The sequence below is a fragment of the Poecile atricapillus genome, chromosome 28, assembly GCF_030490865.1.
Source record: "Poecile atricapillus isolate bPoeAtr1 chromosome 28, bPoeAtr1.hap1, whole genome shotgun sequence".
Taxonomy (NCBI): Eukaryota; Metazoa; Chordata; class Aves; order Passeriformes; family Paridae; genus Poecile; species Poecile atricapillus.
The window spans coordinates 3,334,651-3,361,381 of NC_081276.1; the positions used below are offsets into that span (position 1 = coordinate 3,334,651).

A 26,731-nucleotide genomic window follows, 5' to 3' on the forward strand; every position below is an offset into this window, starting at 1 on the left:
CCGTGTGCTGGGGGGACATGGGGACAGCACAGGGGCCGCTGAGGGGACAGGGACCGTGCTGGGGGACATGGGGACAGCACACGGGCCGCTGAGGGGACAAGGACCGTGCTGGGGGGACATGGGGACAGCACACGGGCCGCTGAGGGGACAGGGGCTGCGCTGAGGGACATGGGGAGGGACAGCACACGGGCCGCTGAGGGGACAGGGACCGTGCTGGGGGACATGGGGACAGCACACGGGCCGCTGAGGGGACAGGGGCTGCGCTGGGGGACATGGGGACAGCACACGGGCCGCTGAGGGGACAGGGACCGTGCTGGGGGGACATGGGGACAGCACACGGGCCGCTGAGGGGACAGGGACCGTGCTGGGGGACATGGGGACAGCACACGGGCCGCTGAGGGGACAGGGGATGTTTTGGGGGACATGGGGACAGCACACGGGCCGCTGAGGGGACAGGGACCGTGCTGAGGAAGTTGGAGGACAGGGCGCAGCGGGGAGTAGCCGTGAGGGGGAGAATGGGGCACGGGGAGCAGGGAGGGGAGCGGGGCGATGGCGGCGGAGAGGGGGCAGCAGGAGCCGGGAGGCCACTCCGGGACCCCCGCCCGGCCCCGGAGGAACCGGGCACCCTGCGGGGGGGAATAAATAATGGAAATAAATAACGGGAATAAACCTCCTGCGGGCACCACTCGGGCCGTGTAGGTGTGAGGGGTGTCCTGGTCCCCTCAGCGCGGCACTTCAAACTTCTCACAGCTTTTAAAAGCAGCTCAAAATTGACTTGTGGTGTGGTTATTTTAAAGCCGCTGCTCCGAAGCTGAATCACAACTTTTGCACAACTGGAGTCTCGTGGGGACAGCACGCACTGGAGCCACACGGTGTGTGCAGGGTGATAAAACTATTTGAATTCCTTTAGCAGTGGAGCTCCCTTCTGTGTTCCCTGTGATCATAAAGCACTGCCAGCTCTGCACAGGGTCATTTTTCCAAGGAAAAATAAAAACCCCCCAAGCTCAAAGCTCAAGTCTGAGCCCAGTGGTGTGCAGCAGGTCACACACACAGAGTGATGCCACATCCACCCTTCCCTTCGCATTTGGTTTAATGAAGATTAGGCACTAAATGTTTTCCAAGAATCATATTTAGTCATCCCCTGTATTGTATTTGGCAACACACTTTTTTTTCTCTCCCTCATTCTAAAGAATCAGAAAAGGGTTAAAATATAGTGAAATTACAGACAAGGGATATGTTTATATTTAACCAAAGGTTGTACATATTTCTGGATGGCTCAAACCACATTTGAAGGAGCCTGTCTGTACATTTTTCTGGGTTCATTACAGCCAGATATCCTTCCTCAAATGACCCTTCCCCTGTCATGTTTCATTAATGTGAAAACTTCAGTTCAACCAAGAGCATGACTCAAGTAAAATGCTGCAGGTGCCCAACTCAGGGCAGCAGACTCCGGAGATCTGCATCTCACCAGATAAAAATCAAAATACTCCCTAAAACTTGTGCCAGGGAATCATTTTAATCAGGTCTCTTTCTCCTAAACAGCTAAAGAAACTGAAGCTGTGGAAACCCACTAACAGTTTACAGTTGGATTTAAAAGATACTCAGCACTGCACTCTGTTAAATTATCTTGGTGATTCTGGGGAAAAGAAGGTCAACTTAATATAAATAACACAAGACTCCAGACAAATTACAGGACTGGTTACAATTTCCCAAAATACACCAATACAGAATCAATTTCTCCCATAACAGAATGAACGTGGCATCAAATATATATTTTACCCTTAAATAGAACAATTTTATTCAACCAAATCCAAGATTATTCCAAAATTATCTCTTAACACAGGCTTAGAGAATTATTTTTACCATTTTTTCCCATTCAAAATCCCTTACATATTGCTTAGAAAAAAAAAAAAATCTTTGAAATATTAATTTAAAAAAACATTTTTCTGGAAAAACAGGGAGCTTTTTTTTTTTTTTCTTGAATATTCCTTTTCTACACCTCCCACAAAGTAATGGAATAGTGAGAAGTTACAAGAACACTGCTCAACATCTACACAAAACTGAGAACTCAGGAGTGTGCCTTGGACAGGGGTAACACGACCTGGCACAGCCCCAGTTGGGACTGCCAAGGCAGAGGTTTAAAACTGGCTCCAGTTCTCCCCTGCTCCCCACTCTGAGCTTAGAAAACCAAGTTAGAATTCTCTTTCAGTGAAGCTGAGATAATTTGTGTGAAGGTTGTGGCTCCAAGCCCTGGCAGAGAAGGAACCTGGAGGGGATGAGCGTGTCCCAGGCTCCCCACAGGCCTGGGCCTGCAGCTGGAGAGCATCAGAATTTTTATTTCTAGAAAAGTTTGTTCCCAGCCAAAAGTCTCTTCCAACATGTCCATGGGTGGCTTTCAAGATCCAAATAACCTGGAGGATGCAACAGGAAAAAAAAAAGTAGATGAGAAACAGCCACAACCACAGCAATGCACAGCTGATTTCATCTGAGTAACTTGGTGGGTTTCCACCCCAAAATGAAAAACATCCCCAAATTTAAACCCAGGTGATGTTTGACTTGAGCAACCCCCAACAAGCAACACTCTGCCTGAGGCTGAATGACTCAGGTGCTGGCACAGGTGCTTTTCATGCACTACAGGTGCCCACATTAGCAAAAAACTGTGAGCTCAACCCATATTTGAAAACTGAAATAAAGGAGTGAAGTAAAAAAGAATTATGGAAAAATCGAGTGGGAGAGACAGATGTAAAAAGAGATAGATGTGCAAGAAAAGTGCCAATATACGACTTTCTATAACCAAGTGAGAAGGGGCTGCACAGGGTTACTCACACAATCATGCAGAACATCATGAAGATATTCCACAAGGCAATGAAGATTCGAAAATACCTGAGACTCAGCAAAAACTCTCTGATATTGTCACCTAGAAATCAAGAGGAGAAGCTTTTGGATATGAAAAACACACCCAACAATCACATTTTCAGCACTGCCTGAAAAACACAAGCTACTTTGAGAGGAAAAAAAAAAAACAAAAAAACACAACAAAAAGTTCAGACTGAAATTTGAGGTTTTAGGTGAAGGATGGATGCTCTGTTCAGTGCAACTTCTTAAGGATACGTGGCAAAATGACCAAAAAATTATAAAAAGGGGTCACACTGCAAAAAAGGGAAGACGAGTTGTAGTTCAAAGGCTTCCTGGGGTTTTAAACTAGCAAACAGAGCTACAAGGGAGCAACACGGGTGTATCCACATGGAAAAGGCAATCAGGGAGTGAGCAGTGTTACCTCTATAGCACAGGTACCTACAGTCAAAAATGCTGCAAGAAATGTGCTTTTTGTGCGTTTGTTCTGGTTTCAGAACATCCCAGTTTACAAGTTAATAAGCCAGTTATTCCAGCCCCACAGCAATTCACATCAAACGAAAAGGGGTGGAAAAACTGTGGTTTGGCCCAGGATTTCCTCCAGAAAAGCCCGGTCCTGTGCGAGTCCTGGCGGCCCAGGGCAGGGCTGTGCCCGGCTGCCGCATCCCCTCCGTTACCGGTCGTGGGTTCCCTCGGCTCCTCTCCGAATCCCTCCGTGTCCCTCCTCCTCCTGCGGGGCAGAGGGGCCGTGTCAGGCAGGTGAAACCCAAAAAACCCTCCCCGTTCCCCCGCCCGCCCTCCCCGTTCGCTCACAGCCTGAAGTTGAGCACGGCACCGGCGTTCACCAGCAGCGTCCTGCGGGAGAGACGGGAAATGGGGACGGGGAACGGGGAGGGAGAGGGGGGAAAGGGTCGGGGACCGTGAAAGAGGTCGGGGAAGGGGAAAGGGACAGGAGGAGGAAGAAAGGGAAAGGATGGAAAAAGCGAGACGGGAAGGGGAGTGAGGCCGGGGAGGGAGAAGGGAGATGGAGAAGGGCAAGGGGATCGAGAGGGGATGGGGAAGGGAGGAAGGGGTCGAGAAGGGGGACGGGAACAGGGTCAGGCACAGCCGGGCCGGGCTAACCCGGCCGAACCGCTGCCGGTTCCCGGCCCCGGTACCCGCAGAGCAGCAGATCCCCGATCATGGCTCCGGCGGCGGCTCCGGGGCCCGGAGGAAGCGGAAGGGGCGGGCGCTGCCCGGGCCGGCGGCGCCTGCGCTGCCCGCGGCGGCTCCGGCACCGGCGGCTCCGCGCCCGGACACCCGCGGGGAGCGGAGCGAGGGCCGGGCCCGGGCAGCACCGGCCGCAGCTCCCACAGCCCCGGCACGGGCCTGCGGAGCCGGCTCGGGAATCGAGAACCGGGAGCTGAGAACCGCGATCCGGGGCCGCGATGGATCTGGCGGAGGCGCTGCCCCTCGGGGAGCTGGCGGCCGCCTTCGCCGCGCTGCCGGTGTTCCCGCTGTTCGACACCGCCTATTTCATCATCTCCGTCCTCTACCTCAAGTACGAGCCCGGTGAGTGCGGCCCTTGGCCCGGGGGGGCCCCGGGGGGAGCTCCGGTGCCGCTGTGCCGGCACAGACCCCGCGCTGCCCCGCACCAACAGGTTCAGCCCGTCCCTCTCTGCCGCCTGCCGCAGGCGATGCCGCAGCTCCGACACCTCCTTCTGCCTACAGAAAGCAGGAAAAACCCCCACGAACCCGTGGCTCTGATTTTGAGAAATAATCTTGGATTTTATTTAAGACTGGGTTCCGGCCGCATTGAGGTATTTAAGTTCGGTCACTTGGCTGCCACCCCAGGACTAAGAGTTGCGTTTCTGGCCGGTCCCTTGCCTTGAATATTTTTGTGGCAGTACCTTCCTCCTATTTATATACAAAAGAGCTGGAAGTAAAATCTAGGGTTTTTCCCACCCTCTGGACCATACCCTGAGCTGTTCTCAGGCACAATAACTGACCTTGCTTTGTTTGTTCTCTTGGGCTTATCTTGCACGGATCGATAGATCTGCGCCTTGCCTTTCACCTTCTGCCTTGTCACAGCCTGGCTGTGCCTCGGTCTTTTTCAAACGCCACTTTCCCTCTGTTTTTGACAACGTGTGCACTCCATGCTCTGTTTTGAGCAGTTTCACCGTAACTGCACGGTGGCTGAAGGGAAAACCAACCCCGAGCTCCGGAATGATTTTCAAACCTCAGGTTGTGCGACCTCTGAGCTGTACAATCCACATGCTGTTCCCGTTAAACTCCCTGTATAAACAAGTGCTGGGCTTTCCAGGCCTGATCACTCCCAGCTGACTTCCAGCATGGAGTCCTGAACCGAACAAATAAAAGGCAGCCCTCACAAAAATAGCTTTTAAATATATGCAAGCCCAGGAATCCGCTTGGGACTGGGTAAGGCTGGGGTGTACTCTTCCCCAGATTCCTACAGCGCTCCCATCCCACAGCTCCTGGGCTGAGGATCAGTGTCAGGACAGAACCGTCCTGTTTCCTCCTTGGAGACAGCATGGCTTCGTGGAGCCAAGGAAAAACAAGTGTTACTAAATTTAAGCCTCAAGCTAAACCTCAGGTTCCTATAGAACCAGTTTCATGTCTCGGCTGTTGCAGCTGTCTCGCTGCCGCTGTGTTTTCAGCTGGTTCAAATGTCCCAGAGGATGGAAGAGCCTGGGCACTCACAGCTTTGGCTCATGCTCATCCACTTCCTGCTGTTTAATGTGTACCAGGTAATCATGTTGACATAACATTTGTAGCATTTTCTCTCTTTATATGCTCACCGAACAGTTTTGTGTCTGAAATGACGCACAAAGGATTCTGGAGCAGTTTAAGGTGATGAAACAACCTCACAGAATTGATGTTGTTGGGAGTTTTCCCTGTAAAAGTACAAAGGTGGATGAAAATTGCTACAGGAATTTAAAAAAAGGCCATAGCAGATTGTGGGAGGAGACCACAAAGTATTTCCAGACTAGTACAGGAGTGGGGAAGAACCCTCAAATCCTCTTCTCTCAAATAAAGATTAAGAATTCCTGTTCTATTTTTGCAGGTTATCTTATGAATGAAAGAGCTGAACAGATTGTTCATGAATTCTAGAGGGCACCTAGGTTGAAGCAGTGGAGAGAATGGTACTAGTATGCATTTTATTTTTAGACTGTAAAACCACATTGATTTCAAGGGAAAAAAGGGTTCTTTCTGCTAGTAGCAAATAAAGGAGAGAATCTCTCAGCCAGTTCATAAACTTCTAATGACTCTGTTCACCTGAGACCTTCGGGGGGGTCTGCAGGCTGTGATCATTTCTTGACTATCTCTGGTACTTGTTTGGGCTTCACACTTTGGTATTTTGTTTTACAAGCACTTTTCTTTGAGCTGCTTTGTGGGAGAACACGCATCTCGAGCCTCTCTCTTACTGGGTGTTGAAGTTCCTGCTTAATTGCTAGATCCATCTTCTCCCTGAGGCTGGACTAGATGGCCTTGAGGGTCCCTCCAACATTGGTGACTCCGTGATTCCCAAATTTTTTCACAGGAGCCGTGGAGATGTCCCGGAAGAGCCCTTTTGCCTCCTGGCTCTGTGCTATGCTCCACTGCTTTGGGAGCTACATCCTCGCAGATCTGCTGCTGGGAGAGGCACCCATTGGCTACTTCAGCCACAACTCCAGTGTCATCCTGGCCACAGCAGTGTGGTGAGTGCCCTGCACCCCTCCTGATGTGGCACGAGCTGCTCCCAGCGCTCCGCCGGGGAGGGAGGTGTGGAGGGAGGTGTTGTCCCTGTGGGACACAGCTCTGATCTCGCAGGGATTAACTGGGGGGAGCAGAGGTGGGCTGAGGCAGTCTTTGAGGCTCTTGCACTCCTGGCTCTGGTTCCCAGTTTCCCTGACCAGTTGCCTAATGCTGTGATTATCTGGGCTGGGGCACTTCTATTCATAGCAGCCAGCGCTGAGCCCGCGCCAAACCGCAGGAGCAGCAGCACCCACGGATCCCACAGAGTGAGGAGTGGCACATCCTGAAGATTTGGGGGCATTTTATTCGCTGTGTTGCTGAAATGTGCACAAATTAACCTTTAACTTCCCCACTGTGTATGGGTTGTAGGTGCTTTTACGTGGCAGAAAGAGCAGTGTTGGGAAACACACTGTGAATTAAATTTTCATAAACAGAGGTCTTGGAGTAAATCCCTCAGCTATCTAGTTTTCTATACTTGAGGAAATAAAGAGAAAGATCTTTTAGGGCTGAAAAATTTAGCAGTCTTCTGGAAAAAAAGGGTATTTGAAATCTGTCCTCTGTCTGAATATCATTTCAGTATATGTAGCTTCTTGTTCTGTGTGAGTTGATGCTTCTGGACCATACAAGACACAAACTTCTAAAATGGTCTGAATTAAAATTACTGTGTTTTATTCAAGTTGGAGTATTAGTAGTGAGGACTCTGAGTTACTGAGGGCTCTCTGGGCTGTTGCATGCTGGCTTCCCTTTAGAATTAGCTATGAAATTAGGAATAGTTTTTTTAATATTTTTCTTCTCTTTCACCCCCCACCTGCCATAACTCATATCTGCCACCACACTACCCCTCTCTGCATATCCCAGATCAGAACAAATCACTGGTCTTTTTGCAGGTACCTGATATTCTTCTGCCCCATGAACCTCTTCTACAAGTGTGTCAGCTTCCTGCCCGTGAAGCTCATCTTCGTGGCCATGAAGGAGGTGGTCCGGGTGCGCAAGATCGCGGCCGGGGTGCACCACGCCCACCACCAGTACCACCACGGGTGGTTCGTGATGATGGCCACGGGATGGGTCAAAGGTGACACCTGAGATGCTCCAGAGGCTGCAGGGAGGGCTGGGACAGCGTGGGGACAGCTCAGGGGGAGCAGCAGGGAGGGGATGTGGGCTGGGGCTGCGTTCCCACCACGCAGGTGTTTGTGCAGTCTCGCAGAATGGTTGAAGAGCTGGAGTCAGGAGTTCTTTGTTCTTTCTCTCGTGATCTGTGACCTCACCTGTGTCTTTCACGGGGTTCTGCCAGTCAGTTTTCCTTTAAGGGTGTGTTTGGAGCAAGCACTTGAGCAGCAATAACTGCAAGAGGCAAATGCCTTTTCCTTGCATCAGGATCCACTTGGTAGAAAGTCAAGGAAGCATTTGCCCTGCTTTGTTGGCTTAGGCTAACTTTTAAATTTGGGGAGAATGTCAAGAACCCTTTGTCCCCTTGAAGATCCAGAGCCCTGTCCTGTGGTAGCTTCAGCTCTTTGACAGGTTTCTCTGTCTCACAGGTTCTGGTGTGGCCTTGATGTCGAACTTTGAGCAGCTGCTGCGTGGGGTCTGGAAACCTGAAACAAATGAAATTCTTCATATGTCCTTGTAAGTCAACAGCCTGGAAATTCCCAGTCAGATGAAAAATGGAATGAAAGAACCAGTCAAGGCTGGGTGCACACCTTCCAGAAAACCTCTTTCTTTCTCTTCCAGCCCTACAAAGGCCAGTCTGTATGGTACAGTCCTCTTCACTCTGCAGCAGACTCACTGGCTCCCTATCTCTGAAGCCAACCTCATCTTCTTTTTCACCATGTTCATGATAGTCTGCAAGGTAAGTTTACAGCAGCTTTGTTGCCAGCAAATTACAGAGTTTAAACTGGGAATATTCACCTTCCTGAGCCACTGCAGGATTCACTGCTCGGGAAATTCAATGCTGAATTCTCCATCACACAAGCAGCTCCTTGTGCCTTGAGTCATTAGCAGCAGGGACTTTATCTGGGGTCAGTGGAATGCTCAGTGGTCAGTATTTCATTGCTCTGTGTGGTCTCTAAGCGTTCCCTGTTGCCTGGCAGGTTTTCATGACGGCCACTCACTCCCACGCCTCACCTTTTGCTCCGCTGGAAAACCTCATCTGCCCCGTCCTCTTTGGCTCTGTTTCCAGTGGGCACCCAAGCCACCACCACGACCACCACGGGGCCTCCCACGAGGTTTCCCACCCTCCTCCTCCTCCTCCTGCCAAGTCCAAAGAGGAGCTGAACGAAGGCACGAGGAAACGGAAGGCAAAAAAAGCTGAATAAAAAAGCAACGGCACAGAAAATAGGCCAAGAAAATTCTTCCAGAGCTGAGTCTCAAAGCCACCTGTGACCTCCTTTATGCTCCAGTCCTTCTCTCTCAGACTCCAGAGGAGAGGTGGAAGCCAGGACACTGCCAGCCGGGTCCCTGAATTTCATTTTTGCTCTCTGTGCTGCTGCTTGCTTCTTGGTCTGTGCCTCTCTATTCTGATCAGATTTTCAGGGATTTGTAGGTTTGTGCCAGGGTGGTAAGTGGGTGCCAGTTCCCAAGCTGTCAGCAAATCTGATGCAGCATTTTCAATTGATGTAAAATCTTTCACTGTGTTTATGAATGGGGGGAATGGTTTGTGTTCCTGCAACTCTTAAGTTCCTTTGAGATTTCACTGACCTTTTCAGTGTCTGCCAAAACAACAAACTGTTAAGACACAATGTGGAAATCAGGTTTCATTAAGTGGCCTGGTATGAGCCTGGTCTGGTTTTTCCCAGCTCCCACACCTGCCATATCTCCAAGTAATGTGACATTTTAAATGCAATAAGGACATGGCCTTTGGCCGAGCCAAACCCTGTTCACCTCAGTTCCCTCTGATTCTGATGGTCAGGACATTGTAATTTGCTCAGCCAAGTCTGTGTTTGCAAGAGCTCTGAAGCTGTGAAGTGCTCCCAGTGCCATGTGTTGGCACTGTCACCATCCTAGGCTGTGTGTGGCATTGCTGCACGTTGTTACTGAGTGTGTCCCACCCCAAACTTGATCCTATTGAACCAGGGGAGAAGCATGGCTCTGGTTTGTTTGTAATCCTGTGGGATACAAGAGTGTGTGTGAGTGTAAGTATTTATTACTATTTATTTATAATTGCCAGGGCACCTAAGTCATGGACCTGAATCTGGCTTTTTTTTTTAACATTGCAATTGGAATTTCTGATTGTGGCCCTGAGCCCCCAGCCCCGTGCTGGTTTGGGTTCACAGTGATCTTGGTGTGCTCCAGGACAGCCCAAACACTCCCTGGGTGCAGGAAGAAACCTTTCCTATATTCTTAAATTCAGATAGAAAAGCTGAAGCAGGGCATTTCACCAGCTAATGAAAAACTACTTTAAAGGACTGATAAAAGCACATCAGCTGAAAACATTGATTACCTTCTGTAGGTCCCCTCGGGCCAAACTGCTGGGCTGTGAATGCAGCTTGTGCCCAACAAGTGAAGAATCTGAACTGCCTTGCATGGCTCAGGAGGGTTCTGTCAGCTCATTCGTGTTCTGCTTAGTGAACACTGGCTTTTAGAGTAGTTCAAAGCTGTTCTTATAATTGATTTTGTTCTTATAAATGGCATCTTCCAAGGGCTGGGATCACACACTGAGAGTGGCAAGCCTGGGGATGTAGCACTGGGCATTTTCCATCCCTAGCAGTGAGGTTTGCTGCTGTTTCCATTCCAGCTGGGAATGGAAACAGGATGTAAGAGAAGTGAGGGTTTGTGTGTGTATCCCTGTTCAAAATTGCAACTGACGGTTAGTGAAAGATAAGAAACCATCCTTGTGTGCAGGCAGAGGAAAGCCAGTAGGAAAGGTCAAATGATCTGTGGGCTTGGGGTTTGACAGTGCCTTAATTTTGTGAGTTTCCCTCCCCTTCAGTAGAAAGCAGGAATTCTGCCTGACAGCTCCACTGTCTGGTCCTGCAGATGCTGCTCTGCTGGAACCTGATGTGCATGCATGAGACTGAATAAATGTTTTATGAGATGTCTGATCCAAGGGGAATTTTGTTTTATAAAAGCCGTCAACAAATAAAAATTGTGAAGTGACTCTGATTGTCCAGTGGCAGCTGAGGAAATCTCTGTGTTTGTTTTACCCTTCCCAGTCCCAGGCAGCCACGTGGGAGCTCTGTGTCACCAGGACCTGGGGACAAAATGATTCTGGGTGACGAAGGATATCAGACTTTATGTCCTACAGATGTGTCTGAACATTTTATAAATGGAAATAACAGGGTGGAAGGCATTTGTGGTGTTCTCAGAGCAGACATCCTCAGATTTCAGGGAAGGAAATAAGGAAATTGGTGTTTATACCAGTTGTCTCTATTTTTCCTTTTGTCACTGTAAGAGGGAGGAGGGCATTCACCTGGGACTGGTAAATATATATACACACTCACACAGTTCCAGCATATTTTTGTGGAGTATCAGTATTTAAAACTGGAAAAAAAATCAAAATTCTCTGCATGAGTGAATATTTAGCATGGTCCCATAGCTGCTGCTCTGCTCTCTGAGTGCAGAGTCTCTGCTCTTCAGAGTCTTTGGACCCTGAATCAAATCGGACTGAGTCAAATCACATGTTTCTAATCAAACACAGAGAGAAGAAATATTCCAAAGGAGGTTAAAATTTAAGCTCTGAACACCTTCAGAGTACCCAACAGGAGTGGGATTAGTTCTGAGAAGACAACAGCCACAGAGGAGTCACAAGTTCCATTTAGTGAAGCCTTTCCCAGTGAGAGAGATGGAACTTGTCTTGAATTTCCATGGCTCAGCACTGGCAGTCTGGTACAATTCCAGCCTGGTGTCCTTCATCCCAAGAAGCAAAAATGGGCCTTTGAAAAAGCAGCACATCTTAACCAGGGCTGTGGAGACACGGGGACTGCTCCAGCACCTCTGGGAAGCCCCACCTGACCCATCCAGACACTTCCTTCCTTCAGGCTCTGCTCCAAACAGAAAGGAAATGGGAGTGGGGTGTTTCCTAAAGGGATGGAGTAATTTGTTTCCACAGCTCAGGGGTGGAAGTGATGAGGAAATCATGACACAGCCAGTCGACCCAAACAATCTGCAAAGCCTGTTTATATTTTCAAGGGTTTCTCTTGTCTCCCGCACAGATTTAACTATTTAAATTGTAAACACTCCTTAATTTAGAGCAGATGAGAGTGTAAATTGCACTGGACAAGAGAATTTCCATTGGTATGATCCACGGATGGAAAAGGTCAGTGCAAGTCTCACACTAAAAAAAACAACTCAGAAAATAATGGATCACAATGTTTCAGCTGGTTTAACCATTCTCCTGCCCTGTGACATCCAGTTCAGGGTTATATTGCTCAGAACCTGTAAGTGTAAGTCTGATGACAGCAGATTTTTCACGTCTGAAGAATCCTACAATGTCTCTGGAGTCTCTGGCTCCACAGAATATTCCCAACTCTGCTGCAGCCCAGGGCAGGACAGGAGCCTGCCAGGGCTCAGACTTCCATGGGACAGACGTCATTCCCTCCAGAGATGTCCTGATCTGATAACTTCTGATACTGACTCCAGTGAGACCAGGCTAAATTTAGCAGTAGGTTTAATCCTCAAAGGGGCCCTGGGTGCCTGCTGGGAAAAGCAAATGTTTCAGTTGCTGTTTCAGCATTTCATGTGGATTGACAGGTTTCTCTTTCCTGTTGCAGAGCCAAACCCGGTGCCTGCAGCTTTTCCATCGTGGCAGATCAGCTCCACAGACAGGGAAACTCCACAGGCCTTACGTATTTGTAATTAAAACAAAAGAACAACAAACAAACCCAGAGGATAATTTTACACAGAGCATTAATAATTCTTCACAGCAAATGAAGTAACAAAATGAGGAGAGCAAAGGAAAGAATTTCAGTTTGTGCAAGAAAGGGCAAAGCCAGTGCAAGAACACCAAGCCAGAGCAACCAGTGCTCCTGGTTTCCACTTTTCCTTTTGTTACTGATGCCAATATTTACACTGTTGCACACTTTGTCCAAAGAATAAACAAATTATATAATCCAGCAAGGCAGAAAGACCTAGAGGATAAAGATGGATGTTACCTTGGCTGTCTCCTGAGCTGTACAGCCTTTTAACACTTGCCAGGTGATCAGCTGCCAAATGCCTGCTCCTTCCTGCAGCCTGTTCATGGTGCTTTAAGGGCACACAAAAGCATTAAAAATTTGAGCTTTAAGTGTTTCACTTAAAGTGTTCAGATTTATCTGGCCCTTAGCTATGAGTCTCTGTTTTATGGTTCTTGTGCTATTCTTTAGAGGATGCAACTGGCTCCCATGAGGATAAGAAAAGTAAGACTGAGATAAAACAGCATTTCCTATGGCCTTAGATACCCAGGATTTTTGCTGCAGCAAAGATTTTTCTCTCAAGACATTTTAATTCTTTGCCCAATTAACAAGAAATAAGAATATACATCTATACAAGACTTTCCAGAAAGCTCTCAAAGGTAGTTTGGATTTAGTGTGAGCTGTTTCCATCCAGGAAGACGAGACACAGACAAGGCAAACCACTCACAACGGAGAAATGATGTGTTGATGCCAAATACTCTGCACAGTGGGTTGATATTTTCCTCTTTAGGATGCTCTTAGTATTGGCCCCAAGTCATCTGGTTCATCCTGCCTGCCCATCCACCACAAGGAAATGCCAGTTAAAGGGGTTTGAATTTCATCAGACATCAACATGATTTGGTAAACACCCACAAAATTACCTCCCAGCTAAGAATTTAATCCTGCTCCGAAGGCAGCAGTCTGTGAACAAGCTGTTGGGGGCTGATGGTTCAGGGAACAGGCAGAGAGTGAGAAATCGGTTCTCTGTCATGCCAGAGCCCACGCTGCCATCCTGAGTCACAGTTGCTACTCACTTCACCTCTGTGATGACATCTGTGACAAAAAGATGTTGATAGTGCTAAGATCAACAGTCATGAATACCTTGGAGTCTGGTCTCTCTTTCACACTTGTGCATTTGCGTCTTTCACACATTATCCTTAGAAAAAGTGCCATTTATATTTCCTTATCTGCTTCCTTTACTTGCCAAAAGCGAATTTGGGGAGGGAATTTTTTTAAAGAGCTTGTGAATGTCAGGAAGAATCGGTGTGAGACAGCGATTCCATCTTAGCCTTAGGGTACAGGTAAGCTATAGCCCTGGAATGCAGGAAAACAGGTCTGAGATGTTTAGAGGCTTCAACATTTTTATAGCCTGAGGAAATCCAGAATGTCCCCGGAAAAGATTTCGTTGGCTGACTTTGTTTGGTTTTGATTTGCAAATCACAGCGAACTCCCCCAAACCCGTAACACAGACTCGGCATTCCTGCAGAAAGCGAATTGCTGCTTCCCAATTATCCCGGCCCCTGGTGCTCCTCAATGGAGCTGTCAGGTCTTGGCATCCCAAAAAAAGCTCTGCAGGCTGGGGCACCTCTGCTCCCAGTGCCCCCAGCTGCCTGAAGCAGCGAGGGAAGCTGATTTTCTTTGTGTGTGACAAGAGCCGGTGAGATCAGTGACAATGGCAGGAGATGCAGTGGGAGAAACAGGGAACACATCCCAGATTTCAGGGAACACATCCCTTGAAATGCAGCCTAAAAAAATCCATGCCTTCAGAGTCCTGGTGTTGCTTAGATTAGATTTAGAATAATGTAGGCTAAACCCTAATGTGGGCTCTGTGCTGTCTGTCTCTCGAGGTAAGGCTCCCTGCCTGATTTATGACAGATTAGGATGTCGATTAATCTCCTTTTATTTGGGTAGATGACTGTGGAGATTAATCAAGTATTGTCTGCAAAAGGAGCCTATAAATGCAGATTACTAATTTTTCATTAATTATTCCTCTGTATGGCAGAGGGATACACCAGACTCTTAAATCTCATTTCATGAGAGAACCAGAAAAAGCACAGCAGCTGCTCTGGCTGATACTGGTTCTCTCTGACATGCTCAGTTCAGCTTCCTGGAAAAGGCAAAAATCCACAGAAATTATAGATTATGGGCTGCTGTGAGAAGCAGAAAGTGGCCCTGAGCGAGGGAATCTGCTGGGCTGGCACAGCACCATCCCTGTTTGCACGGGGCATGGGGAAAGCAGCGTTCCTTATGGGAAGAGCTCAGCATTCCTTATGGGATGAGCTCAGCATTCCTTATGGGAAGAGCTCAGCATTCCTTATGGGAAGAGCTCAGCATTCCTTATGGGAAGAGCTCAGCATTCCTTATGGGAAAAGCTCAGCATTCCTTATGGGAAGAGCTCAGCATTCCTTATGGGAAAAGCTCAGCATTCCTTATGGAAAGAGCTCAGCATTCCTTATGGGAAAAGCTCAGCATTCCTTATGGGAAGAGCAGTCCTGAACCTGCAGAACACAGAATGGAACAAAGTGGAACGGCAGCGCGCTGTTCCAAGCAGAGCAGCCTGGAGGAGCCACAGCGGGGGATGCTCTGCGAGCAGGACCGACACGTCTGTGCCGGCACGGCTTCTGCAGAGGGCTTGCACCTTCTCTCCCTCTGCACTCCAAGATTTGGACAAAGATGGTTTTTCCCCTCTTTTCTCCCTGCTGCCAGCAGCAGTTTCCTGCCTCTGAGCTCAGGCACTGATCCTGGGGGTGAGCGCTGCAGCTGCAGCCACGGATCCCCCAAGTCAGGGATGTGCACATGGATCTTGTCCTGCCCTTCATGACAAAACCAGGAGCAGCAGCCAACCAGCTCCTGTCTCTGGAATTCTGCTGGAAGCTGTAGTATCCCTCAGGAAGGGGATTTTGTTCTCTCCTTTTCATTTCTGTCTTGCTGGGCTTTTTTAAAGCGATTACATTTTTCTTTTCCATCTTTCCCCATGTGCTGCGCTTTTGGGGATGGTTCCTCACTCCAAATATTGCCATAATTGTGCACAGTGTAAACACTTCTTAGTAAATTCGCTCTTGCCCAGCTTGCCAGAAGGCAGAGGCAGGGCACAGGCACACTGTGACTGCCTGGGTATTAAGAAACCTGCTTTAAATGGCTGAGAGGGCCTGAACCATCGATGATGCTGGTGCTAAAATACTGAAACAATTATTTTTAAAATAGTCAGGGGTGGTGAACAAAGGGACCTCAGGTGTACAGCACCTGAGAGGGAGCACACCCAGCACCTTAGGAAAGGCCCCTGGAGATTCTGCCCAAGTGACAAATGCTGGTTGCTATAGAGATATCTGTCCTCTTCAAATATAGATGGATCCTGCCAGGATGCAGTGAAGTTCCAGTCAACCATTTCCTATCAAAGTAGCTGAAATTTTCTCAGGCTTTCCTTAAAGCCAGGAGCAGGCAGCATTCTGGAGAGAGGCAGCACAGACTGCTGTTCATTCCAACACTCATCTATCTCCCCTTTAAGGAGAAATCTGTGCTGAGGGAGCGTGGGGAGCCCAGACAGCGCCACAATCCAGACACACGCCAGGATCTCCTCTGTGGGAATATGATTCCTCTTCCTTTCCAGCCTTCCAGCCTGGTCTGGATCTTTATCAGCTCAGCTTTTTTCAGGTAAATCAGCTGGAAAGTCCTGGAGCTGCTGAAAGCATCAGGCACTCCCTGCTGGCGTTGCACTGCGGTGAGACAGCTGCTCAGCAGGGAAGCTGCAGTTTGCAGCTTCCTTTGGGAGGGAAAGCGCCTTAGGACGGGGCAGAGATGGCAGAATTCTGCATTAAATCAGGAATTAATGGCACTGGCAGCAAAGCCACGTTCAGCCCAGGCACCGCTTTGCACTTCCAGCCTGTTCAGGCACGAGGCTCTCCCAAAACCCTGGAAAACACACGGTGCATTCCCGTCCAGCGCTGGAACAGCAAGAAGTGTTTGTGGAGAACTTCTCCTCTTGGACAATGCCCAAATATTTCCCACTTCCTCTGCCCACTGGGACACAGTTGCCAGACTGAGCTCCTAAAGTGGTAACTGGCAGTGGGTAGCAGTGACTCAGATTTTCGGGAATTACAAAACTCAGTTTCCCCCTTCTGAAAATCATTCCCTCGGAGTCCATTTTTAAACAAGAAAGCGCAGGCTTAGAGGGGCTCTCAATTCCACAAAATTAAAAACCTCCCTTCCCTCACAAGGGAAGGAAACACAGCAGGATCTCCTCTGGTGAGTGAAGGGTGGTGAAAGTGCTGTTTGGACAGGGAGGTGTCTCCAGCCCAGGCAGAGAGATCCGTGTTTGCAGAACTGTTGGAGCTGCAGCTTCTGGAAGGAATCCATGAGAACTGCAGAGAAGCTGAAATTTAAGGTTGAACTCGGTGATCTTGGAGGTCTTTTCCAACCTTAATGAATCTATGATTAGTCAGCATGGAAGGACATAGACAGTGTGGGGGTTTTACCTACAACACCTCTCCAAGGCGTGCTAGACCTCACACAGTTTTGGGAACAGTTTTGGGATGAAGGATGTACCATGTGAGCAGCTTTTCAATAAAAGACAATAAATTAAACCCACTCTCTCACTGTAAGATTTGGAATTCCTGTGGGCTGGAGTGTAAAGTGACACAAGAATTTCCTTTAACTCCTGCAGTCTTGGTGAGAGCTAATGAATTATTCCAGGGCTTTGTGCTAAGCCTCACTCCCTGTGGGACTGCAGTGCAGACAGGACAATTCCCACCCCAGGGAGCTCTTTCCTCTCAGACACTGGCACAGGCTTCATCAGCGATCACTTTTCACTTAGGCCAGACCCAAGGAAAGCTGCAGATCCCCTTCCTAATTTTAGCACTCCCTCTTGTACTACTTTATCACGTGATTCCGTAATGCCATGAAATTTTACATAATTCTGGGGAGAGAATATGCCAGTTCTGAAGTAATTTTAATCTCATAAGGTAAAACATACATTTGTATTTGTTGTATAAAAATATATACTTATTTATATTCCATATATATTTAAATTTTGCAGGTATGAAAAATATCCATGAACATAATATTGTGTATCAGAGAACAGGAGAGGCTGCTGGGTGGGAGCTCTCATGCTTGTGTGCATGTATGTGCTTAATGTCTTTCTATTTGCTTTGTCTTCTTAATTTATCTGAAATTTCTCTAGCTGGCTGTTTGATTTAATTCAGTGAATGCATCACTTAAAAGGTGTCACACAGATTTTTCTGGAAAGTGGGAATATCTCTTGTAAGAGGCACAGCAGGGGAAGCAGTGTAAGAATTTCAGACTCTGTGTATGAAAAGCTTCCCTGGGAGCAGAATTGCCTTTTATTTGGGATCTTTCTCACTTCTGAGCTGGCAAACAGAACAGTAGGGGGGGCTTAAAATGGATGGAGGATTTGCTGCAGCAAGGTGTAAGAAATGTGTTTTTCTGCACCAATGCTGCTGTGCTGCATTCTGTAACCAAGCAATCCAAAATGTCTTGATCCAGAGTTTTCATGTTCTTTTTTTTTAATCACAGAATCCTGAATTGGTTTGGATTGGAAAGTACCTTAAAACTCATCCAGTTCCTCCCCCTGGTGGGCAGGGACACCTCCCACCATCCCAGGCTGCTCCAAGCCCCGTCCAGCCTGGCCTTGGGCACTGCCAGGGATCCAGGGGCAGCCACAGCTGCTCTGGGCACCCTGTGCCAGGGCCTGCCCACCCTCCCAGCCAACAATTCCTTCCCAATATCCCATCCAGCCCTGCCCTCTGGCACTGGGAGCCATTCCCTGTGTCCTGGCACTTCAGGCACTTGTCCCAAGGGCTGCTTCCACCCAGCACCAGGCTGCTCTCTGTGACCCTGCCAGGCTCAGGGTGGGATTGCTGGGGTGCCTGTGCAGAGCCAAGGGTTGGACTCCATGATCCCTGTGGGTCCCTTCCCACTCAGGATATTCCAGGATTCTATTTAATGATTCTGTGATTCACATTCCTGACTTGAGGGGCTCTGCCTTAATCCTTCCATGCAGACCTGGCTGTGGAGAGAGATGTCCTCCTGGGGAAGGTGTATCCAGAGGCACGGGGCCAATTCTTGAGGTAAATCACTTCTCTCCTTTCTGTCCTGTCCAAAGGCCATCAAAATGTGTGTGATGGACCAAAAAGTACTCCCAAAATGCTCACAGATTTTCCATCTCCTCAGAAGTCAAATACTGCTGTACCAACTTCCTAGAACTTTTGAATAAAGTGTATTTGTATGACTGACTTGTCTGGATTTCAAGGCTTGATTTAGGTGGATCATCACCTTCAAACACCTGGACATCAGGGTTTATATCATTCTTTCATTTCTGTATTCAACTGGAAAAAAGTGCCATGTATAAATTCCACTGGATATACTTCAGGGGTAATTTAATCCTAATTACACTAATTTGCACAGAATTTCTAGCATAAGAGGCTATTGGAACATGGGGGATCCTTCTGTGGCAGAATATAGGCGTGAAATGTTGCAGCAAATAACCTGCAGTCATGAGGTTCCTTGTCCTGAAAGACCAAGTTGTTTACATCCATGGCCCAAAATTCCCAGGATCTTCACAGGAGAAATCCTTAGCAAAAGATTTTGAATATCTCAGTGTCTCTTGCAGAGTTCTGGCAATTGGAGTTGCACGTCCTTGCCCATGTGAGGGGGTTGGAATGGGATTATCTTTAAGGTCCCTTCCAACCTAAGCCATTCTGTGATTTTCTACTGCTGATGTTCAGACTCATCTAAAAATTAAACTTAATTTTTCCCCTATCACTGTTTTTACATTAGTAGTAACTAGTCCTCCACACTATCAAGATTTGCTCAGTAACCAGGGAAAAAACACAAATCCCCCTTGCAAAGAAGCAGAAATGAAAATGCCATAGCAACCAGCAGGGACAGAGCAGGGTGTCATTCTGCAGGCTGACACCAGCTCCCTGCTTCTGCCTTAAATCCTCTGCTCACTCCTCCTAAGCCCTGAGAGCTCCCCAGCCCAGCTCAGTGTCCTTGAAGCACTTTGGTGACAGCCCTGAAGAGAAATCCACACCCAGAGCTTTAAGCCTCGCACAAGTGAAGGCTCAGACGTCTGCAGAAGTGCCAGGTGGCTTCCTCAGGTTGTTTTGGCTTTAGAAAGGGAGAAAGTTTTGCTGAACCAAGAGAATAAACACACAAAGTCTCAGGGGGTACACCTGAAGGCACAAGTAAATGAATAACCCATTGAGTATTTGTGCAAGTTTGTCTGATTTCTCTTGAGTTGCTCGCACCAGAGGTCAGCAAGAGAGGCACAGAGGGGAGAGCTGAGCCAGCACTGCTGCAGCTGAGCCCTGCACAGCTGAGTCCTGCCCTCCCAGCCCCACACAGCCTGTCCCACATGCAGGTGACACCCACAGGGGGCACTGGGGCTGTGTGTTCCTCACACAGCTCCCAGCAGAGCCACCCACCAAGGTCCCAGTGCTCCCTGTCCCCTGCCAGGCCCTGCTCAAAGGTTGCACTGTGGGTTTGCACTTTGAGCCCGTTCTGTGTTTCCAGGCTCCGTGGACAGTGGATGCTGGCCCTTCCCAGGATCTCACCCTTCCCCAGGCCAGCCTTCAGTTCCAACCAAAATTCCCAGGCTCAGCCCTGTTCCCATGGTTCTTCCACACCACAGAGCAAATCTCACAGCATCACTGGCCAGAGCCCCCAAACCAATCCTGCTTCCACTGCCTCACTTTCACCTCTGGAAATGCACCTGTCCTTGAGCACGGGTCAGGCTGGGCCCTGTCCCCATCCAGCAGGGAAGCCACAAGGATGTTGTAATTACCAGCAAGTTTTCTGAGCCTCCCTGGCAATCCCAGGTGAATAGGCAGCATCCAGCCCCCGTCCCAGCTGTCTCTGTGTTTCCCAAATCCTTGGGATAAACAAACCCCCCTAACAGTGCCTTTTCAGTGTCAGTGAATCAGGAATTACTTTATTCCTGTCCAGGGTTTGTGTGTGTGGCTGACAAAGCTCCAGCCTCCACACAGTCCCTGATACAAAACTTTGCCACTTATTTTTAGCAAACAAAGAAATCAATGTTCATTGGTTCCAAGTTACATAATTCTCTCTGTTAATTAGTATGCTGCTCTCTATTGGTTATTGATTTCTCACTCCTCATGTTAATTTGGTCCACATTCTTTACTCCTTTTATTATCTCTTCCTCACATGGGGAGAGCTTTCCAGGCCTTAATTTCCTCTGTATCTTCTGGTTACTCCAAAGTCCTTGAAGTGCCATAAGTTTGAGATCTCAGATATTCAAGCTTCAACATCCTTTGGCTCTGTTTATTGAAGCTGGTCAGTGCTAGTTTTAGCAATTTGAGGTTTTGGTGATTTAGTGATCAAAGTAACAAGTAGAGCCTGTGAAGAAACTTTACTAAGAAAAAATCCTAAAAGTGGGCACCATTTACAATTAATTAAAACAACTAATTAAGAAATAGTTAGGAAAGTTATATCATTCCCAACAACTGCAGCAGTGCATGAACACTGGCCTTTGTCTACCTGTTGCAAGGTCTTCTGAGCAACCACTACGGACACCTGAGGATTCCAAGAGGTGAACTAGACAAAGGATAACCAGCTGGAAAAAGAGCTTGGTTCAGACAATGAAGCAGAACAGCTGCTCAGCAACCTTAAAGCAAGAATTAAAAGCCACTGTCCCCAGCACCTCACAGTACAAACTGTGTCCTGCAGTGAAGACCCCAGCAACCCACAGCACAAGGGAAATAATAAATACCTGAAACAATTTAGTGAGCAATTCACTGCTGTTACAGATCACCAGGCTTAAGGGAATCTTCAGTGCTGAGGACAGATCAGTGAGGAGCCAGGGCAGCTTCTGCAGGAGCTGGGCCACCACACAGCTCTGGTCCTGAGGAAACACAGGTTTTCCTGTAGGAGACAGAGTTTATTGGATAACATTTTCCAGTGTATTAGGCAGGACAACGATAAACCCCATACAACCCTCATCTTTTATGGGCCACCAGGCTGCGGAATGTGCAAATTATCTGAGCAGGTGCAAACTGCTGTAGGGCAAGACAGTGCTGTGACTATTGCTGGGGACATCCCAGCTCAGTTCTGCCCTTCACAGCCTCCTGAGGGACATTTGTTCACAAATCTGTTCAGCATTTGATTTGCCACCACCTCCACTCCAGACCAACTCCAGACAGTGATTTAGTCCTGATCCTCAGTAAATTTCTCCTCAGTCTCCCAGAGTGGCACTCAGACACTGGTGCTGCTCTGGACTCTGGAGTTTGCTGCCTGGTGGTGGGGCAGATTCCACTGGCTCCCCTCAGATTGCTCTCCACGGCTCCACATCATCATTTCCACTTCTACTGACACTCTGAACAACCCCCAGCACGCTGTGCCTGAGGCTGGGGCTCACTTTGAAGTAGGAGCCTTGTTCTGTGAAGAAGGTGAGGAGATGCTGGAGCTGCCCTTGGCATCAGACAGACAACAGATAAGCCCAGCTCAAAGGGCCTATTTCCATCAGAGCTTCCCTCTGGGGGACAAGCCTTGCTCTTCCAGCTGGGCTTCCAGGAGGCCAGAAATGGGCATCTGGCAGCTCAGAGCTGGTGATTGCTGGCACAGCCCAGGACGCCGTGCACTGTCTGGGCAGGGAAGTCCCACAGCAGGGTCCTCGTGCCTCATGTGCTTGGCTGTTTTGCTCCCTCACGCTGAGTGCTGGGTCTGGTGGCACAGCCTGTATTTCCTGCTGTTCATAGGCAATCTGTCTAACACAGCCAAAGCTCTCAGTTCTTTAAGCCTGGGAATGTGTTCTCCCATATATTTAGCAAGGGTAACATTCCCCTCATGCCTGGCAGCCTATCTAAACCAGAGCCTTGAAGGAGATGTTCTGGGATTACTTGGAGAAGGAAATTATCTCCATGGCTTATCCAGGGTGTAAGCTCTCAGCTGGCACTGCCGTGTGGGCACATGAGCTAGCAGGATGTTTGGTGCCTTGTTCAGGACAGCCAGAAAACCCCTCACCCACCCTCTGTGGGTGTCAGTGTAAACAGCCAGGAGGAGGAGAAATAATTTATTTTCCTGTAGCCCACTTTGCTTGCAGAAATGGGCTGTCAGACATGGATCTTCTACCCAGACAATTTGTTGAAGTGGTACAGGATCATCATCTATCAAGACAAGACCAAATCAACAGGCATTTTCCCCCGGCAGGTTTCTACAAGGGGACCTGGAGCTGGGGAATGAAGAAATCTCTTATGTTGCCACATATTAGCAGAACCTTGAGTGCTGACAGAAAGGCAGGGAATATCAGCAGGTATTTCCATACCTGTACACCTGTAAGCTTTGGAATAGAGCTCTGTGTTCTCCAGGCTGCTGGACAGGGTCTGAAATCAAAATACAATGGAAATAATAGTAACTAACTTTATTCAGTGCTTCCAATGATCAAGATACATATATTCTTTAAACTAGTATCCACAACCAAGGAGATCTAAAGAAGTTTTACAGACTCTGTCATTCACTCTTCACACATGTAAAATGCTACTGCAGCAAGGGAGGAAGTAATTTATTATTCCTCTGCAGAAAGGCAGCCTGCCTTAGATTGCAGCAAGAGAAATTTAGTCAGGAAAAACATTTCCTGCTAACAGGAAAACAATGGAAGCCCTGGAAGTGCTGTCTCTGTAGCAGGAGCTGGGTGTCTGGCCCTGAGGTTGTGAAAACAAACAGACCAATCCACACACCACGTTCCAAACCCGCTGCTCTGATTGCTCCCAGGTCACCCCTCAGCCACTCTGGTTCTCTGACATTGTCCCAAACCTGAGGAAGTTGAGTGAATTACCACTTCATTTACTTCATGCTGGAGGAATTGAGCTAAAAGGGATGTGCTGGGTAAGGAGAAGGGGAGCACAGAGGTGTACTTTGCTTCATGCTTACAGCCATGGGTAAGGATCACACCCTTTCTGCTGGGCTGAGAAGGAAGCTTGGAAAGAGAAATAAGCTAACTCTACAAACTGTTATCCCAAAATTATCACCACACTTCGTTAGCAGCTGAAAGAATGATCTAGATACTCTAAACATCAGGAAGAAAGCATATTTAAAAATCTGCTAAATTTAGAAAAACCCCAAACTACAGAATGTTTAAAAGGTTACAGAAGGAACTGTGACAATGGGAGCCCTCCACATCCCCAGCAAAGCAGTTTCTCAGTTCCCCTTCAAGTGACTGTTCATCCTTCCATCCCATCCTTCCCCAAACCAGTATTTTTTTACCTCAGTCTTTTCAGAATAACGGTGCATTCTCAGGGCTGATGTTCTCTGCTCTAATAGCATTTCTCCCTGCAGGGAACATGAACTGGATCTGCTATAAAATAACTCTGGAATGGAGAGTGTGCTGATGATTTTGCCATGTGTTCTGAACCTGCAGCCCCCTGTACACACAGCCCTGAGGGTAGCACCCATCTCAGGGACAACAGCGGGACACAAGTGCTCATCTTGGGAAAGAACTGGATTTTTCCATTGCAAGTAAAAGCACTTTTACGAGGAATTAAAAACAGTGACTAATTTATCTATTCTGGGATTCGTAAAAAGATTCATGCACTGTCAGCCATCTGGATTCCCTTGCAGCTTTAAAGCAAACCAGAGGACAGGGTGCTGCTCCTCTCTTCTCCTTGGAATTCCCACTCCTTCCTCAGGGAAAAATCCACACCATTACATTTCCCAGGTTTTACACTGGAGCCATCCCTATATTACCAGATCAGGCCAGCTCAACTCATTTCAGATTGTACATCACAGAAATACAGCTATGGCTGCTCCCACAGGTTCACCAGAGCCATGTTCTAAAAGGTTTTTCTATCTCTGCCCTCTCAGGGATGAGGATAATCCACACAGAAGTGTTGGCCAGGCTTCTTGCCTTGGTGCCTCCCTACCTGGAGCTCATCGGGCAGCTGTGCCAGCAGTGCCTGAGCTGGTGCAGAGTCTGTCCCTACCCCGTGCTCGTCCCACTGTGTGGATTTCTCCAGGTGGGGCCCTACACACAATCCCCACAGGGTCCCTTATCCTCAAAGGTAGGATCATTCCTGGGGCAGATACAGCCCGACAATATTTCTAATTATCCATCTGTTATGAATGAGATGCAAGAAACACAATAAACCGAGCAAGGAGGAGAAAACCCCTGTTTCTGTAGGAACCCAGCTTGGAGACAAAGGCAGGAGGAAGGTCCTGTGCCTTTGTGCTCGGCCATGCCCCGGCCCCATTGGCAACTGCTTCCACAAATGAGGGGAAAGTGGGTCATTTTGTCGTCAGGACAACAACAGCACACACTGACCTAGATATGTCTGCAGGAACCTAATCTTGCTCCTGGCACAGACCACGGAGTTCACACAGGACCAGGGGTTCCAGCTGGGGAAGCACAGCACATAAACAAGCTCAAAAATGTCCCTTTTCTGTCTGTGGCAGCAAGAGCAGCCTCTCCCTCCTCTCTGTGTGTCACGGCTGGTGTCACAGCGATGGCACTTGGTGCCAGCAGATTGCCAGCTGCTGGTGGCAGCTTCCCGGGATGGCTCCAGGATTGTCTGGAATATGGGAGTTTTTGAGATGCTGCACACCCTTCCTGGGTGCTCTGCTGAGCCCTCTCCACTTTTTGAGGCTGGAAAGCTGATTCATGCCTGAGATGTGACAGCTTGGCAGTCCTGGAGCTTTAGGCACACAGACATCTCCCAGCCACAAGCATTCTCCTAAATCCCAAAAGCACTGAGAATCCCTCCTTTTGTGAGCACCTCTCTCATTTTATAGCTCAGGTGAGGTGTGTGGAAGTGCTTGATAAAGGAACCTGTGCTGCTTCTGCTGCCATGGATCACATCTGCTCATCTGGAATTTGATTTCTGGCAGAGCCAGGTTTATTATCCAGGATATGCAAAGAACAGTCCTCACATCACCTTCATGTGGATGAGGGGCACAGGATTGTCTGTTCTTCCTTAGTACAAAGGTACAGCCAGTCTTTAGCTTAAAGGGGCTCAAAGAACCACAACGTTGCAGTCACAACCTTGAAGGCTGAGAACAAAAAAGCCACCTCAGGCCTCGCTATTCCTCTCTCCTTTGCCACCTCTTTCTTAGGTCAATGCTCGGCACCTGGGGACAGCAGAACTCATCTTCCAGACCTCTGGAGAGGTGACAGATGTGTGGATGTTTTCTGCACTGCTCAGCCCCAGGCTGCTGCTTGTGACTGTGTCTGAGGGAAGAACTCTGAGTCTGTGGAAGAGCAGCACCAGCGAGCTGAGATGCCAAACTCAGCTCTCAGGCTGCAGGGAGAAACACCAATATCCAGTGCTCTGATCCAGAGGCAAGGCAGGATGACAGTGGGATTCAGTGGGGGATCTCGATCCATGGTACACATCTATTTGTTAAACTTCTTAACTGTATTTCTTGTATTTCTTATAATATCCAAAGGTTTGATGAGCCAGACAACAGATCTGGTAATCAACAGACCTTCTTTCTCCATTCCAAACAGAGCATCCTCCTCAGACTTCCACAGTTCCCAAATGGAAAAGCAAAACTCCATCCTGCTGCACTTTATAGCTTTGCAAGTGGCCAGACCAAATTTCACTGTTAATCCCTCTCAACTTCACTCAGCTTTCCTGGCTTCATGTCTCACTCTTGCCTTTTTTGTGCAGATCTTTTCTGATGGGGGCAGTCTGCTCAAGGATTTGCTCTGTGGTGGTGGCAAAGATGAGTCTGTTCCCACTGCAGCTCCAGTAGCTCCCATTCCTTAGGGAAGTGTTGGCAGTAGCTTCTCTCTCAAATGCCAGGAGTCCTTTCAAAGGGGTCAGCATGTGGAATTTCCCATTGGCCTGGCTTTATTTGACTCTTGAGCTTAAGGGGTAACAAATTTGGGGTGAAATTCTCTTTGTGAAGAGGCAGAACATGTCTGGGCACCAGGAACCTTTTCCCTGGGAATGAGATGCAAGCAGTGTAAGGGACTAAAGCTGACATGATTATTTTTTACTGTTTCTAAGCTTGCCTTTGGGCTTTTTTTGAAGGAAATAGAGGAATTAAATCATAAGAACATGGCTTTCAAGGGGATTGGAGACTTCCTTGGCCCAACAATTCATAAAGACATAAAACTAACATTTTATTGTTGTAGAGTATGTGCAAGTGTACCTGACAGATCCAAAGGGAGACAGACTGAGGGCATGAAGGGGTGGCTCACACAGCTGTTATCTCTGCTGGAAACAGCCTTGTCCCTGGCTCTCAGGCTGCATCTGTCCAGGTAGGCTGGGCAACTTCCCAACCAGGGCATCTCTTACAAACCCAGCTCA

At 48.3% G+C, this 26,731-nt stretch overlaps 2 protein-coding genes and 1 long non-coding RNA gene across 6 annotated transcripts; 1 reads left to right on the forward strand and 2 right to left on the reverse strand.

The window, feature by feature from the left end:
* Positions 1-1,941: 1,941 nt before the first annotated feature.
* On the reverse strand, positions 1,942-4,157 carry SMIM7 (small integral membrane protein 7). Of its 2 annotated transcripts, XM_058858678.1 has the most exons (5): positions 4,011-4,143; positions 3,667-3,708; positions 3,531-3,583; positions 2,827-2,917; positions 1,942-2,411 (listed from the first exon to the last, which is right to left on the reverse strand). In XM_058858678.1, the coding sequence occupies exons 1-5, from the start codon at positions 4,034-4,036 to the stop codon at positions 2,396-2,398; spliced, it is 228 nt and encodes a 75-aa protein (XP_058714661.1). In that variant the 5' UTR covers positions 4,037-4,143; the 3' UTR covers positions 1,942-2,395. The 2 variants fall into 2 exon arrangements, with proteins under 2 accessions (XP_058714661.1, XP_058714660.1); XM_058858677.1 differs by lacking the exons at positions 1,942-2,411; positions 2,827-2,917 and having other exon boundaries at positions 2,924-3,583; positions 4,011-4,157.
* On the forward strand, positions 4,147-10,699 carry TMEM38A (transmembrane protein 38A). Of its 2 annotated transcripts, XM_058858675.1 has the most exons (7): positions 4,266-4,404; positions 5,918-5,996; positions 6,395-6,551; positions 7,476-7,660; positions 8,124-8,211; positions 8,317-8,434; positions 8,676-10,699. In XM_058858675.1, exons 3-7 carry the CDS (start codon positions 6,406-6,408, stop codon positions 8,898-8,900), a joined length of 762 nt encoding a protein of 253 aa, XP_058714658.1. In that variant the 5' UTR covers positions 4,266-4,404; positions 5,918-5,996; positions 6,395-6,405; the 3' UTR covers positions 8,901-10,699. The 2 variants fall into 2 exon arrangements, with proteins under 2 accessions (XP_058714657.1, XP_058714658.1); XM_058858674.1 differs by lacking the exon at positions 5,918-5,996 and having other exon boundaries at positions 4,147-4,404.
* A 546-nt stretch (positions 10,700-11,245) lies between these two features.
* LOC131589334 (uncharacterized) lies at positions 11,246-26,359 on the reverse strand. Of its 2 annotated transcripts, XR_009279718.1 has the most exons (5): positions 24,742-26,359; positions 22,750-22,807; positions 21,199-21,350; positions 13,334-13,505; positions 11,246-12,765 (listed from the first exon to the last, which is right to left on the reverse strand). It is a non-coding gene; the product is annotated as an uncharacterized LOC131589334 (long non-coding RNA). The 2 variants fall into 2 exon arrangements; XR_009279717.1 differs by having other exon boundaries at positions 11,246-13,505.
* Between the last annotated feature and the right edge of the window lie 372 nt (positions 26,360-26,731).

What these genes read in the sequence shown, in the direction of transcription:
- TMEM38A (XM_058858674.1), top strand. Translation starts at nt 4,281, where the DNA reads ATGGATCTGGCGGAGGCGCTGCCCCTCGGGGAGCTGGCGGCCGCCTTC. An exon ending in GAAATTCTTCATATGTCCTT is followed by an intron (nt 8,212 to 8,316) that starts GTAAGTCAACAG and finishes TTTCTCTTCCAG; the next exon opens with CCCTACAAAGGCCAGTCTGT. An exon ending in TGTTCATGATAGTCTGCAAG is followed by an intron (nt 8,435 to 8,675) that starts GTAAGTTTACAG and finishes GTTGCCTGGCAG; the next exon opens with GTTTTCATGACGGCCACTCA.
- SMIM7 (XM_058858677.1), bottom strand. Translation starts at nt 4,036, where the DNA reads ATGATCGGGGATCTGCTGCTCTGCGG. An exon ending in GGGGATCTGCTGCTCTGCGG is followed by an intron (nt 3,709 to 4,010) that starts GTACCGGGGCCG and finishes TCTCTCCCGCAG; the next exon opens with GACGCTGCTGGTGAACGCCG. An exon ending in GCCGTGCTCAACTTCAGGCT is followed by an intron (nt 3,584 to 3,666) that starts GTGAGCGAACGG and finishes TCTGCCCCGCAG; the next exon opens with GAGGAGGAGGGACACGGAGG.